The sequence below is a fragment of the Mastomys coucha genome, unplaced genomic scaffold (genome assembly GCF_008632895.1).
Source record: "Mastomys coucha isolate ucsf_1 unplaced genomic scaffold, UCSF_Mcou_1 pScaffold20, whole genome shotgun sequence".
Lineage (NCBI taxonomy): Eukaryota > Metazoa > Chordata > Mammalia > Rodentia > Muridae > Mastomys > Mastomys coucha.
In genome coordinates, this window is record NW_022196903.1 from 106,598,508 (window position 1) to 106,612,976 (window position 14,469).

Here is a 14,469-nt window from a genome sequence, read left to right on the forward strand (position 1 = left end):
TTCTTCTTCTTCTTCTTCTTCTTCTTCTTCTTCTTTTTTGCGGTGGTGGAAATGGAACCCAAGGCTTTACTCAACCCAAGGCTTTACTCAAGCAAAAGCAGCTAATCTGCCACAGAGGTATTTCCTGGGCCCTGTGTATTTTAAAGCACTCTGGACCAGCCAGATGAACTTACACAATACATCCTGCCCTTTGTCACACGATGTCCTAGACTTTATAGTCTTTCCAGGTCACTTTTCAGAATTCTAGCCACAAGGCTCCTATGCCTAATATTACCATATACTAAGACTAGAACTTGAACCAGACAGGGCTGAGCACTAAGTCAGACTGGTTTGTGTGTCTGTTTTTAAAACTGTTATGTCTAAGGACTAGAGATGTAGCTAATTTAGTAGAGTGCTTGCCTTTCACACATTAAAAACTGGGTTTGGATTTGAGGCCAGCCTGATCTACAAAGTGAGTTCCAGGACAGCCAGGGCTACACAGAGAAACCCTGTCTCGAAAAAACAAAAACAAAACAAAACAAAACAAAAAGACCCAGGTTTGAACCCAGCACTGCAGTAACCCAGTGTGGTAATACAAGAAACCTAGGCCTCCAGCACTACTGAGGTAGAAGCAGGTGGGTCCAAAGTTCAAAACCATCCTTGGCTACATAGCAAGAGTGAGGCCCGCCTGGGCCACAGGGGACCCTGTCTCATAGGGAAAAAAAAAAAAAGCTTTAAACTTCTCTGGTTCTGAGCCCAGATTCTTGACATGTAAAAATTGGGTTATGAGTTTGAGATCAGCAAATGATCTGGTGTATAGACGACAGGAAATGTAGCTGAGAGCAGCTGACTGAACACAAGTTCTTCCACAGCTGTTTGCAAGGCGGGGTGAGGGCCACTAGAGGGAGCTGGCCTGAAGAGCCATAAGGAAGAGGAAACCCAAGAAAAATACTCCTGCCTCGGGTTAAACTTGTCTTCTCAGGGCCATCAAGAGGGCTCAGTGAGTAAAGGTGCCTACGGCTGCCAACCACAGTGACATCTCAGGGACCCTCATGGTGGAAGAAAAAAACTGCCTTTCAAAAGCTGCCCTCTGATGGCCACACTCAGGCCATATGGAATGGTCACACTCTGGGCCATTGAGCTCAGATACACACACATACACATACACACACTAATAAATAAAATTAATGTAATTATTATATATCTAGAGATTACCTGTCTTATGCCATGGTGGGCATGTACTCACACACATACATATATAGCCATTAAATTCATGTTTTTTAAATTAGCTTCTATTAACTTTCACTCAATATGTGGATTTATGTTCTTGGTGGGTTCAAGGGGAGTAGAAATACACTTAGAACCATACGCAGCTCACATAAAACATTTTAGGGGCTAGAGAGTTGGTTTGATGTTAAAAGCATGGACTGCTTTTGTAGAGGATTCAAGTTAGGTCCCCAAGATCTGGGACAGGAGGATCACACCCACCTGTGGCACCACCATCAGACATCTGTGGTCTTGGCATGTATCTGTATTCACATGCACATAGCATGTATCTGTATTCACATGCACATAGCATGTATCTGTATTTACATGCACATAGCATGTATCTGTATTCACATGCACATAGCATGTATCTGTACTCACATGCACATAGCATGTATCTGTATTCACATGCACATATTCTTCTACAGACACATAGACACATCAAAACGAAAATATTTGCTGGGCAGTGGTGATGCATACCTTTAATCCTAACACTCGGGAGGCAGAGGCAGGTAGATCTTCGAGTTTGAGGCCAGCCTGGTCTACAGACTGAGTTTTAAGACATCCAGGGCTATATAGAGAAACCCTATCCTGAGAAAGAAAAAATAGATATAAATACTGAAAATATATATTAGGGCTAGAAGTGTAATTCAGTGTCATCGTGCTTGTCTGGCATATATAAAACCCTGGGTTTAATCCCCAGCATTGAAGTGTGTGTGTGTGTGTGTGTGTGTGTGTGTGTGTGTGTGTGTTTGCAGCACTGGGGAACTGGACACAGAACCTTAGGGACTCACTCTACCATTGAACTGTAGCCTCCAATTTTTTTTTTTTTTTTTTGGTTTTTTGAGACAGGGTTTCTCTGTGTAGCCCTGGCTGTCCTGGAACTCACTCTGTAGACCAGGCTGGCCTCAAACTCAGAAATATGCCTGCCTCTGCCTCTCAAGTGCTGGGATTAAAGGCGTGCGCCACCACTGCCCGGCCATCCACTTTCTTCTTACTTTCTTATTTTGAGACAGCATCTTACTAAGTTGCCCAGGTTAGCCTTGAACTCACTCTACAACCTGGGCAAGCCTCTGACTTGCTGTCTTCTTGTCTCACTCTCCTGAGTTGCTGGCATTATAGGCCTGTGCTCCAAGGTCTGACTTTACATATGTTTTAATTCGGTGCCTTCAAAGTTATCTCTCAAACTGGAGAACTGAGGCTTTGCATATAGCCAACCAGTCTTTAAAAGGAATGAAAATCTGGCATATTTTACAAAGGAGTGAACCTTGAAAACAGAATTGTTATGGGAAAAGCCAGCCATGAAAAGACAAACACTTTTTGGTCTTGTATCTATAAGGTATCTAGGATAGATCAACAGAGGAACAGAAAGTAGAATAAAGGTTAGCAAGGTCTTGGGAGAGGACTGAGAACTGTTATTTACTATGTACAGCTTCTGCTGCCTGGTGCCAAGGTTCTGGGAAGGAAGACAAGGCTTGCACAAATGGTCAGTTACTTCATGCTGCTGGGTGAGACACTTAAAGTGGCCGCAACAGAACATTTTAGGATGTGCAGATTTTAGCACAATTTTTTTGTTTGTTTGGTTTGGTTTTTTGAGACAGGGTTTCTCTGTGTAACCCTGGCTGACCTGGAACTCACTCTGTAGACCAGGCTGGCCTCGAACTCAGAAATCCACCTGCCTCTGCCTCCCAAGTGCTGGGATTAAAGGCGTGTGCCACCACTGCCCGGCTAGCACAATTTTTTTTTTTTATTTTTGTTACTACTTTACAACTGTAACTTTGCTGCTATGAATCACAATGTAAATATCTGTGTTTTCTTTTTTTTTCTTTTTTTTCTAAATCACTCCCTCTCACTCTGGTGTAATTTACTGCATCTGTCTTCAGACGCACCAGAAGAGGGTGACCAATCTCATTACAGGTGGTTGTGAGCCACCATGTGGTTGCTGGGATCCGAACTCAGGACCTTCGGAAGAGCAGTCAGTGCTCTTACCCGCTGAGCCATCTCACCAGTCCTAGCACAATTTTTTTGAGATAGGTTCACTGTGTAGCCCTAACCGACCTGGAATTTGATTTATAGACTAGGCTAGTCTAGAACTCACAGAAATTCACCTGACTCTGCCTCCTGGATGCAGGGATTAAAGGCATGCACTACACTTCTTGGCCCTTAGCACTTTTTAAAAATCACATTGATACCACTAAAGTCACTCAGCTGACCGCAACTTGACATTGCCTTTTGTTTTGTGTGCATCTGAGTGCAGTGCCTATAGAGACCAGAAGAGAGCGACAGATCCCTTGGAGCTGCAGAACCGTGGTTATGAGCAGTTGTGAGCTGGCTGACATAAGTGCTGGGAACTCTTAAGGACCAAGCCATCTCTCCACTGGTGTTTGTTTTGTGGTGTGTTGGTTTGGTGTGGTTTGGTTTGATTTGGTTTGGTTTGGTTTGGATTGGTTTGGTTTGGTTTGATTTTGAGGCAAGACCTTATCTGACCCAGGCTTCCCTTGAATTCCTGATCTTCCAAAGTACTGGGATTATAGTTATGGTTTTCCTTTAAAAAATGATTAGCTGTGGAAATAGCTCAGGATATGAGTGTGTGCTCAGTAATCCTGAGGCCCTGGGCTCTATCCTCAGCACACACAAGAAAGTTCCTCAGTAAGCTACTATGGAAAAATTACTTTTGGAGAATGGAAGAGGGGGGATGTAATTTGCTATACTAGAAAGAAACCTTAAAACGACCTACCCCCTCGTGGCCGAGTTCCCCCCACCTCCACCATACATACCCTAATGCAAATCAAGTCACTTAGATCCCTGCGCAGGTGTGGCTGTCATTCTTTGTTAGCCTCAGTGTCCACTCAGCCCCTGAGAGTTTTGCTTTGGGCAGACAGTTTTGCTTTCTTTTTTTGCGTTTCTCCCTCCTGGTCCCTGTCTGTCCCAACCCACTCACTTCACGATGCGCTTGGCCCTGTAGCAGTGCAGGTCATAGGAAAGCGAGTATGTGTCATAGAGGGTCGCCTTCACGTTTAGGCAGCCGATGAAGTCCTGAGGGTTCAGCTTGTACAGGTCGAAGGTTACCCGGGCCACATCGATCTTCTTCGTTGCCTTCTGGGAAAGGGCTAGCTGGGCTCTCTTCTTGCGCTGCAAGACAAGTCCGTGTAAGCTCGCCTCCAGAACCCCTCCCAAGCTCTCCACATTCACCCCTGCCCTGGGAGGCCAGGCACCTGTTCTGATGGGGGCTTCCACTTCTGCCCCTTCTGCAGGACCATGAACACGGTGTCTCTGGCTAGGGCTTGGAAGTATTCTTCTGTCTCCACGATCGTGCCGTCTTCCTCCAGCACCAGGGAGAAGGGCTTGTCTTTAAGCTTCAAGATGTCCTGGACCTGGAAAAAGGTTAGTGACTTTTCTGTCAACCCTATGGAGCTGCAGTGCGGAGAGGCAAAGACTTATGACAAAGCACCCAGCCGCCAGAGAAGGATCAAGGTCTTACTAAGGAGTTTAGGTTGGCCTGGACCTCACCATGTAACACAGGCAGGTGCTGCTGTAAGACCCTGTGAGACCCTCAGAGAGTCTTAGCTTAGACGTGCTACCACAGATCACAGCCTGACAACGGATCGCTGCAATAACATGAAGTGTATTGATCCAACGTGCGTGGCCAATGCACATGGGATTGCTCATCCAAGTAGGAAGAGACAACCAAGAACTCAGAAAGCACACATCTTTTATACTTTATAGAGGCAACAGAGCAGTGGTGGTGCACACCTTTAATCCCAGCACTTGGGAGGCAGAGGCAGGTGGATTTCTGAGTTCGAGGCCAGCCTGGTCTACAGAGTGAGTTCCAGGACAGCCAGAGCTACACAGAGAAAAGCCAAAAACCAAAAACCAAACCAAAACAAAAAAAACAGACTGAGAAAAATAACCTTACACAGAGACATCCAACTGTATCACCCTATTCCAAGGATCCAATTAATTGAAACAAGAGAAATAAAAAAATGGTATATATGCCTGTAAACATAATTCTCTTTTAATCTTCTTTATTTCTCTATTTTTGGGGTGAGGAATTGAACTACGTTTTTCTTTCTTTTTTTTCGAGACAGGGTTTCTCTGCATAACCCTGGGATTAAAGGCATGCACCACCACTGCCCGACTTATGCTTCTTTTTTTTATTATTTTATTTCTGAAATTAATTTATTTTTTACAGTCCATGTTTTATGCCCCCATTGTATGCTTCTTATAGATTTTGTTAGTTTGATTTACTTCATATTAGTTTTTTAAAAATCTTCCACAGCTTGTTCTCTCTCTCTTTCTCATTCTCTCTGTGTCTCTGTCTGTCTGTCTGTCTGTCTGTCTCTTTCTCTCTCTCTGTCTCTCTGTGTGTATGTGTGTGTGTGTGTATACAGTGCCTGCTCAGCGTGAACAAAGCCCTGGGTGATTTCACCCAGCACCCCAGCACCCCAGCATCCCAGCACCCCAGCATCCCAGCATCCCATGAACCAGGCAGTAGCATAGGCCTATCACCCCAGAACTCAGGAGGTAGAAGGCAGCAGGATGAAAAGTCACGAGTCAGCTACATAGTGAGTTTGAGTCCAACTTCATGGAATCCTGTCTCAAACAAACAGACAAGCAACAATAAAACATCCTCTAGATGGAACTGGCGGCTCATGCCTGTAATCTTGGAAACCTGATGCAAGGTGGAATACTGGAAACCCTAGCCTGGGCTACATAGTGAGCTCCAAGGAAGCCTGAGCTAAAGACTGAAGCCTTGCCTAACTGCCTAAAGGCAAACCAAGAAACTAACTTAACTAAGCAAATGGAACTCAAGTTTCAGTGAGAAGGCTCAGCAGGCACAGGTGCTTACAGCCAAGCTTGCTGCCCTGAATTCAATCCCAGGACCCACGGGATGGGAAGTGAAAACCAATTCTCGTGCTCCAGTGTCTACCTGTGACCTGTGACATGCATGTGTTCATGTGTGCACACACATATACACACAAAACAAGTAGATACTCATTAAACAATAAAATGTAAACTCCTGCAGTAGCATGCAGAGAGCACTGACTTCACCTTCCAGCCAGGTTCCTACCTCACCCATGCTAATTAACTCTGCTCCTCCCGGGAGCAGATGTGTAAGACCTTTGGAATGACACAGTTGCTTGGCAACTACATCTTCGATGCTCTCCCCTCTACTCTGTCCACACCTTTGTGCTGCCAGACATGGAGTCAAAGTCCAGAGGGCTGACATCCTCCAAACCCTGGCAGTAAGAGTCCCTTCTGACCTATCTGTGTTTCAGAGATAGAGTCCTCCATGGCTGCCTGTGTCCCCTGGCAATGGAACCCTGACTAGGAGGTCTCAAATTCTACAACTTTCTTAAAGTTTCTTAAGGTGCCCACTGAAAAGGAAAATCCCCAGCCTTAGCCATGGTCCAGTCTCTGGGGGTAGGGGGTAGAGGTGTAAAGGGGATATGATAAGAAGACCCTGGCTGGAGAGATGGCTCAGCAGTTAAGAGCACTGACTGCTCTTCTGAAGGTCATGAGTTCAAATCCCAGCAACCACATGGTGGCTCACCACTGTTTGTAATGAGCTCAATGCCCTCTTCTGGTGCGTCTGAAGACAGCTACAGTGTACTTAGATATAATAGTAAATAGATCTTTGGACTGGAGCAACCAGGGACTGAGTGAGAGGGGTTGATCAGAGGAAGCAGGAGTCTTAAAAATTCAATTCCCAGCAACCACATGAAGACTCACAACTATCTGTACAGCTACAGTATACTCACATAAATAAATAAATAAATAAATAAATCTTTTAAAAAATAAAAATAAAAAATAAAAAAAATTTATATTTTAAATAAAAACATATTAAATAAAAAAAAAAAAAAGAAGAAGAAGAAGACCCTAATGGTGGAAGTAGTCCCTAGAGCTCAGAGCAAAAAGTGAGCCAGTCTTTTTGATTCAAGGCAGACTTGGCCACAGATTTCATAGGAGATGACAAACCCATTCCTAGGAAGTACAGAGTTAATTTGCATGAATGAGATTGAAACCTTGCCTTGAAGTTTGTCAGGTATGCTCTCTGCATGCTAAATTGACTCTGACAACTAAAAAACCTACTTCAAGTGTTTGACTTGTGTGGGGCACCTGGACCCGCTGATGTAAGGGTTCCAGTCCCAAGCAGCTGATATTAACGAGTCAGAGAGGCCTGAGGCGACACAACAAATAGAAGCACAATTAGAAGGGGCTGGAGGAGGGGCAGGGAGAGGAATGATGGGAACAGGGTCCTGCGCTCTGTACAGTATGCCTCTAGTACCGGAGCTGGCAGCCCTGGGTTTCCACTAATGGGGGAGTACTGATTCTCCAAACAAAGGCTTTCCTGGAAGTTCCAGCTTGGGAGATAGATGCAAGAAAAATTGTGTTGGGGCACGTAGGAGATGCAGACTAGAAGCACTGAAATTGTGTTTTCTCAACTCCTGACACTTCTGGAAGGTTGTTTTTATGTTTTGTGCAGTTTTACTGTGTGTGAGTCAAAGGGGTGTTGGTGTGTGTGTATGTGTGTGCGTGTCTCCCAAGTCCTGGGCTCTCAGACATACCTGGCTCAAATACCACCTGGCCACTGTTAACATGTAAGACGGCCATGTACTGCCTTCCCTTTGTCACTTGACTGTGTCACCTCTCTGTCACACACACAGCTCTCCAGGCAGGTAACGCCAACCTTCCAGTGCTGACACCAGAAAAGAACATTTCTTAAGAAAACAACACACGCGCATGCGCACCCTTCCAGCTCAGGCCTGGAAGACCGAAGGCCCTGGCAGCGTCAACTCTCGGCCAAGGCCTGGGGAGAGCCGATGCAGAGTACAGGCAGACCTCTTACCTTGCCCAGGAGGTCCTCCAAGCTGTGAGCCATGATGCCTTTTCGAACCTTCCGATCTGCGGTGCTAACACGACAGGGCCTCGCCCTAGGGGTCTCCCGGCTGGGCTTAGACACCAGCTGTTGGGTCACCACTGCAGTGCTCACTGCCACATGCCTGGGGACATCAGTTTGAACATCAGATGACCTGACTGCTGAGCTCACAGCTGACCTTTCCTTCCAACCAACCATGGCCCCTCCAGGGGACTTTCTCAAAGCCCAGCTGAGGGTGTGCCTCCATTTTGGATGGGCAGGAAAATCAGTTGGAATCTTGCTTAAATCAGACTCACTTCTGTGGCTGTGAGTGGAGCCCAAGGGACTGTATGTCTAACAAGTCCCCAAACGGTGTCAGGATGGCTGGTTCTTGGAACAGCCACATTCCCCTGTGGACTTCTCTGCTCTGTGTCCTTGTTCACCTTGATGTAAAGTGGGGTGAAATGGGGGGAGGGCAGCCTATAGAGTATTTTTGGACTCTCAGATTCTCAGGGTAGAAAGAAAGGAGCAGAAAGAATGTGAGTCTCGTATTTTCTGGGTTCAAGTTCAAAGTTGGTCTCTGCTACAGATGTTCTAGGCAACAGGTGACAGAATGCTCAAGCAGTGACTCAGTTTCCCCATCTATTGACTTGACATATTAGCCCCCATTTCCCAAAGTAGGCATGAGGCTCTTGGGAGATCAGGAATGAAGGCTCCCAGTGCAGAGCCTGGCCCTCTCTGCTTCAGATGTGACAGGAACAGTGATGGTGACAGAGAAGAGTGTAGACCAGAAGCATGTAAGACGGTCATGTACTGCCTTCCCTCTGTCACTTGACTGTGTCACCTCCCTGTCACACACACAGCTCTCCAGGCAGGTAACACCAACCTTCTAGTGCTGACACCAGAAAGGAACCTTTCTTAAGAAAACAATGCACGCGCATGCGCACCTTTGTTCAGACGGCATGCTCAGACAGACGCTACTCCAGGCAGCTCAGACCTGAATCAGATCTGTTAGCGCTTATGGTAAGATTTTTTTTTTTTTTTTTTGCTTGTTTTGTCTTCATGGATTCGTTCCTTGCTTATCTGTTTTTGAGATAGTATCTCACCGTACAGCTCTGATTGACCTGGAACTTTCTGGCATACTAGACTGTCCTCAAATTCACCAAGATCCGCTTACATCTGCTTCCAAGTGCCAGCATCCAAACTGTGTGCCTCCACAACTGGCCATATCCATATTTCAACTACATACCCACATGACTTTTTTTTTTTTTTTTTTTTGAGATAAGACACCCTATGTAGCCCTGGTTAACCTGGAACTGGAGATTAAACTGACCTTGAACTCACAAAGATCTTCCTGCCTCAGCCTCCTGAGTGCTGGGGTTAAAAGCATATACTACCCCCACAACCATAGCCACCCCTAAATGGCTTTTTATACCCATTAGAAATTTAAGAAGTTCTAACTGATGGCTCCCCGGGTCCCCTTTCCTTTCTATCCCTGGCTTCCCTTACCTGGACAGCGACCTGGGGTACAGAAGGCTGAGAGACTTCATGGCGTAATCCATCCTTGTGAGTTGGATTGTGTTCGACCTGGAACAAAGGCAGAAGCCTATCTGGTTAGTAGGAAGGGAGGGGTCCCTCTCTTTCTTTCTTTGACCCAATGCATCCCAACCCCCATACAACAACCCTCTGCCCCACTCTTTCATCTGACCATCCATTTCCCCATAGCAACTACAACTGAGCCAGCGCCTACCACCCCCACCTACTCCACAGCTGCTCTCCAGCCCCAGCCCCACTCACTCCATTGTTTCTCCGACCCAAGCTCTGGTCACACTGAGCAGGGAAGCTGAAGTCAGCGCTGAAGAGGCCCTCACTGATTTGACCCTGTCCCAGGGGACAGAGTCCACTTCACGTTGGCAGGAGGTGAGTCACACCTCCTCATGCTGTGAGGGACCTGAAAGTCACCTATTGTCCAGAAACTCCACAGGCCGCCAGACGGTGGAGCCTGCTTTGCCCCGTGGGCCCTTGAGCAATATAGCCCTCCTGAGGTTTAGCACTGGCCAAGAGAACTTTTGTCTTGAAGACCATCTAGGTTTGTGCTCTCCAGTGCCGTAGCTGCTGACCACATTGAGCCCTTGGCACCGTGACTAAAGTGACAGAGGAGCTGACTCTGCACTGCTATTGAGCCTTAACTAATTTAGGTAACAACTATGGTTTGTAACACAAGGTACCCGTATTGGGCATCACAGCTCTGGCAGGGAAGTACTGGGCTCGCATGCCTGTTTTCCTCCTGTAGTGCTGTTCTCTGGTTCTTGCCTGTTGGGGCTGCAAGCCCCTGCGCAGTGAATCTCTTTACCTGTGAAGTGGCTTGTCTCACACTCAGAGCTTCACACAGGCCACTTAGAAGTTCCCAGGGTCCCTGCTGCTACCTCAGGAAAGCCTTTCCCAACGACTTGCAGAAGGACCCTCCATCCTGTCCATGTCTCTGAAGCTCCTGTGTCCTTGCGGCCTCTGTCGGTCTCTGTTTTCAGCCCTTAGCACGGGGAGCAGGGCTGAGCCCAAGAGTGGGCATGGGACAGAACTGCGACCTCAGCCAAAGCAGTCAAAGCACTCTTTGCTTCTGATAACGTAGGTTCTGCTCGGGTCACCCCTACAGAGTCCCCTCACCCCAACTCAACACCACCCAAGCACACTTGTTCCAACCCTGTTCCTTATACCACCCCCCCCCAACACATGGCAATCCTCCCCTCAAACCTGCTCTCTAGTAGCCAAATACTCCAGCTCCTCACCTCCCCCTCACCTCCCAGCCTCCTGGCAATACTGCGTGGTCAGGCACAACCCAGGCCTCCCTCCATTTTATTTCTGTCTCCCGTGAAGCCACTCCTCTGGCCCCCAGACCCAGCTGGGGAAAAGAGCATAGGGAATGAGTTCGAAACTCTCCCCTAGGGATTTCAAGTCAGACTGACTTCCAGAAGGCCCTGAAACGGGGAAGAAGGCATGTTTCGAAAGCGTTAGAAGAGGTACTGCCCATGGCACTAGGCAAGAGGGCACAGAAAGCAATGGATGTGGCTTATGGTCTGAGTTCTGCCCCCACACAGGCTATCTGTGCTCACATGAGCGGCCTTCTGTGAGCCCTGGGCTTTCTCCTCTGTATAAGGAGTAATGTCCATGTTGAAGTCAGGGATGGTGGCTCAGAGCTGTCACCTCGACACTTGGTAGACTAAGGCATGAGAAGGGCCATGAGTTGAAAACTATCGCATGCTATAGAGTTGGCCCTGTCTCACAACCAAAACCACACATAATAAAAACATTTGCAACTTAGGTGCTCAATGGATAAAAGTGATTGTTATTGATAATATGCTATATGTAACAAATAAAATCAGAGATTAGGACAAGGTGGAATGTATAATATCAAAATAAAAATATCTTGCTAAGAGAGGTAGCTCATGCCTGTAATGCCTACAACCCCAGCACTTGGGAAGCCAAGACAAGGAAGGCTGCTATGAATGAAGCTAGCCTGGGCTATAGGAAGTTTGTAGACCAGCCTGGGCGACAGAGTGACAACCTGGCATGAGAAAGGGGGTAGGAAATCACAAAACATGGATATAGTGAAATATAGGACTCAAGAGACAGAGACAGAAAGATAATCTCCAATTTAAGACAAGTCTGAGCTGTAACATCTCAAAATAAGAGTATAAAATATGTAATCATTCATTACAGACATTACAACAAGAAAAATAAAAATTAGGCCAGCAAGATGACCCATTGAGTAAGAGCACTTGCTGCCAAACCTGACAATCTCAATTTGATCCCCAGGACCCACATGGTAGTAAGAAAGAACTGACTACTATAAATTGTTCTTATATGAACACACACACACACACACACACACACACACACACACACATACACGTTTACATTATTCCAGGGGTTGGAGAGCTGTCTCAGTGGTCAAGAGCACTGGCCACCTCTATAGAGGATTCAGCTTCTGTTACCAACATCCATATGATGACTCACAATTGTTTGTAACTCTAGTTCCAGGGATCTGTCACCTCGTCAGGCCTCCATGAACACTGCATGTATATGCTACAAAACACTGTACACCAGAGAGCTGGGACTAAAGGTGTGGGCCACTAAACCTGGCTAAGATGAGTCCTTTATAAATGCCTGACACATCTGTAGCACAGCTGATTGGGGAACTGATTCAAACCTCAAGGCAGCAACAGGAAGACAGAGATGCACAGCCTTTCTCTGTCCTGTGGAGACTCACTGGCTCTCACGATATGAATTATATAGAGCTAAGCCAATCCCTGGAAGGGGCGACATTCCTTCATTGAGCACTTCCAGTGTGCTACTCTAGGGGCTGATAATACATCAGAAAACAAGTCGGTCTTAGCCCACGCCTATAGTAGCTGGACTGGAGAACAGAAGCAAATAAACAAATGAGCAATTGGAGCCAGGAGTGGTGATGTACACCTCTCTCTCATCTGAGCCTCCAGAGGCTGACGCACAAACATCACCAGTCTAAGGCCAGCCTGGGCCACACAGTGAAAGATCTTACCTCAAAAAAAAGAGTTTTGTTTATTTATTTGTTGTTTCATTTTGTTTCTTTCTTTGTTTTCTAATAATTGTATTCTGGAAAGAAAACAAAAAACCAAAACAATGTAGTTGGCATGCTGGCTCAGGCCTGGGATCCCAGCACTTGGGAGACAGAGGCAAGTGTCAGCAGTCATGCTTTGAGTTTCAGGTCCCTCCTGGGCTACATAAGGAGTTGCAGGCCAGCATGGATTATAGAGTAAGACCTTGTCTGAGTTAGGGTTTTACTGTTGTGAGCAGACACCATGACCCAGGCAACTCTTATAAGGACAACATTTAATTGGAGCTGGCTTACAGGTTCAGAAGTTCAGTCTATTATCAACAAAGCAAAAACATGGCAGTGTCCAGGTAGGGATGATGCAGGAGGAGCTGAGAGTTCTACATCTTCATCTGAAGGCTGTTAGAAGAAGACTGGCTTCTAGGCAGCTAGGATGAGTATCTTAAAGCCCACACCCACAGAGACACACTTCCTTCAATAAGGTCACACCTCCTAATATTGCCACTCCTTGGGCCAAGCATATTCAAACCACCACAGACCATGACTTTCAAAACAGTAAGAGGCCCATCAAAATGGCTCTGTGGGTACTTACAAATTCAATGAATTCAATCCCTGAGACCTACATAATGGAAAGAACTCACTCCCATAAGTCACCTTCTGATTTTCCCACAAGCCCCATGTGTATATGTCACACATATTAAATAAATTAGTATAAAAGATAAAAATTAAGAAAGCCTACAAACAAACAACAACACATCCAATGTGATAGGACAACAAATGTCTGGAGAAGTAAATGGTCTATGGACCCAAAGAGTTGAGAAGAGCTGTACCCTAACAGGTGAGAAGACAGTTGACTGTCCTGGGGGGAATGGGGGAGGGATGCCATCAGAGCACAAAGAAAGCCACGGAGGCCTGGCATTCCCTCACTTGGGAGATGGTAGAGGCACGAGGATCAGGAGTTCAAGATCATCTATCTCATCTATGCAGAAAGTGAGTTCTGGGCTAGCCTGGGTTGCATGAGACCCTGTCTCAAAAAAAAAAAAAAAAAAAAAAAAGGAAAAGAAAACATGTGGTGCAATAGATTTGAGATTGGAACACGAATAGCTCAACTCTCAGACAGACAGCAGAGCCAGGAGAAAGTCCAAGTGAAGCAGTTCCACAAGGAAGTTCTAGGCAAAGGGTCAGGCCCCTCCCTTTCACATTCACGCCCCAAACATTTATTAAACATTCCACATGTACTTGGTGTCTCTTGATAGATAGGCCAGAGGCTGATTCAAGGAACTGGCACACTAATTTTATCACAGGAGGCACAGAGGGCTAAAGAGAAAAAAGCAGGAAACCAGACTTGCTGCAAAGGACCACCATCCAGAGGGGATTCGTCCGAGTGCTTTGGGTGAAGACTCTCTGGGTCTCATTGGCATTAATCTCTCAATAAATACTCCTTGAATGTTTACACACTATCAGGCATGCTGAGACACAGGGACACAGGCCTCAGCTCTGATCCCTGCCTTTGGAACTCACATCAGGGAGGGACTTTAGGATAGAGAAGCACCGTGGCTGTAACTCAGCTGAAGGTGCAGAAGAGTTCAGGCCTAGCCTTATCTGCGGAGAGAGTTCCAGGGTTATGTAGAGAGACCCTATAGCTCTACAAAAAGGAAAAGAAAGGAAGGAAGGAAAGAAGGAAGAAAGGAAGAAAGAGGAGGGAGGAAGAAAGGGAAGGAAGAAAAATGAAAGGAAAGAAAGGAGAGAGAGAGAGAGAGAGAGAGAGAGAGAG

General features: G+C 46.3%; 1 protein-coding gene across 5 annotated transcripts in view; it reads right to left on the reverse strand.

Moving 5' to 3' along the window:
• The window catches only part of Cidec (cell death inducing DFFA like effector c), a 13,834-nt gene extending 2,893 nt beyond the window's left edge, over positions 1 to 10,941 (reverse strand). Inside the window, exons 1-5 of one of the 5 annotated variants that reach the window (XM_031382914.1) lie at positions 10,902 to 10,941; positions 9,614 to 9,691; positions 8,096 to 8,249; positions 4,461 to 4,619; positions 4,187 to 4,377 (exon numbers count right to left, since the gene is read on the reverse strand). In XM_031382914.1, the coding sequence (XP_031238774.1) occupies positions 4,187 to 4,377; positions 4,461 to 4,619; positions 8,096 to 8,249; positions 9,614 to 9,666 (557 nt within the window). In that variant the 5' untranslated portion in view covers positions 9,667 to 9,691; positions 10,902 to 10,941. Of the gene's footprint in view, positions 1 to 4,186; positions 4,378 to 4,460; positions 4,620 to 8,095; positions 8,250 to 9,613; positions 9,692 to 9,901; positions 10,113 to 10,457; positions 10,788 to 10,855 lie in introns of those variants that run through there. The other 4 variants (XM_031382913.1, XM_031382916.1, XM_031382917.1 and 1 more) reach the window with 4 other exon arrangements.
• Between the last annotated feature and the right edge of the window lie 3,528 nt (positions 10,942 to 14,469).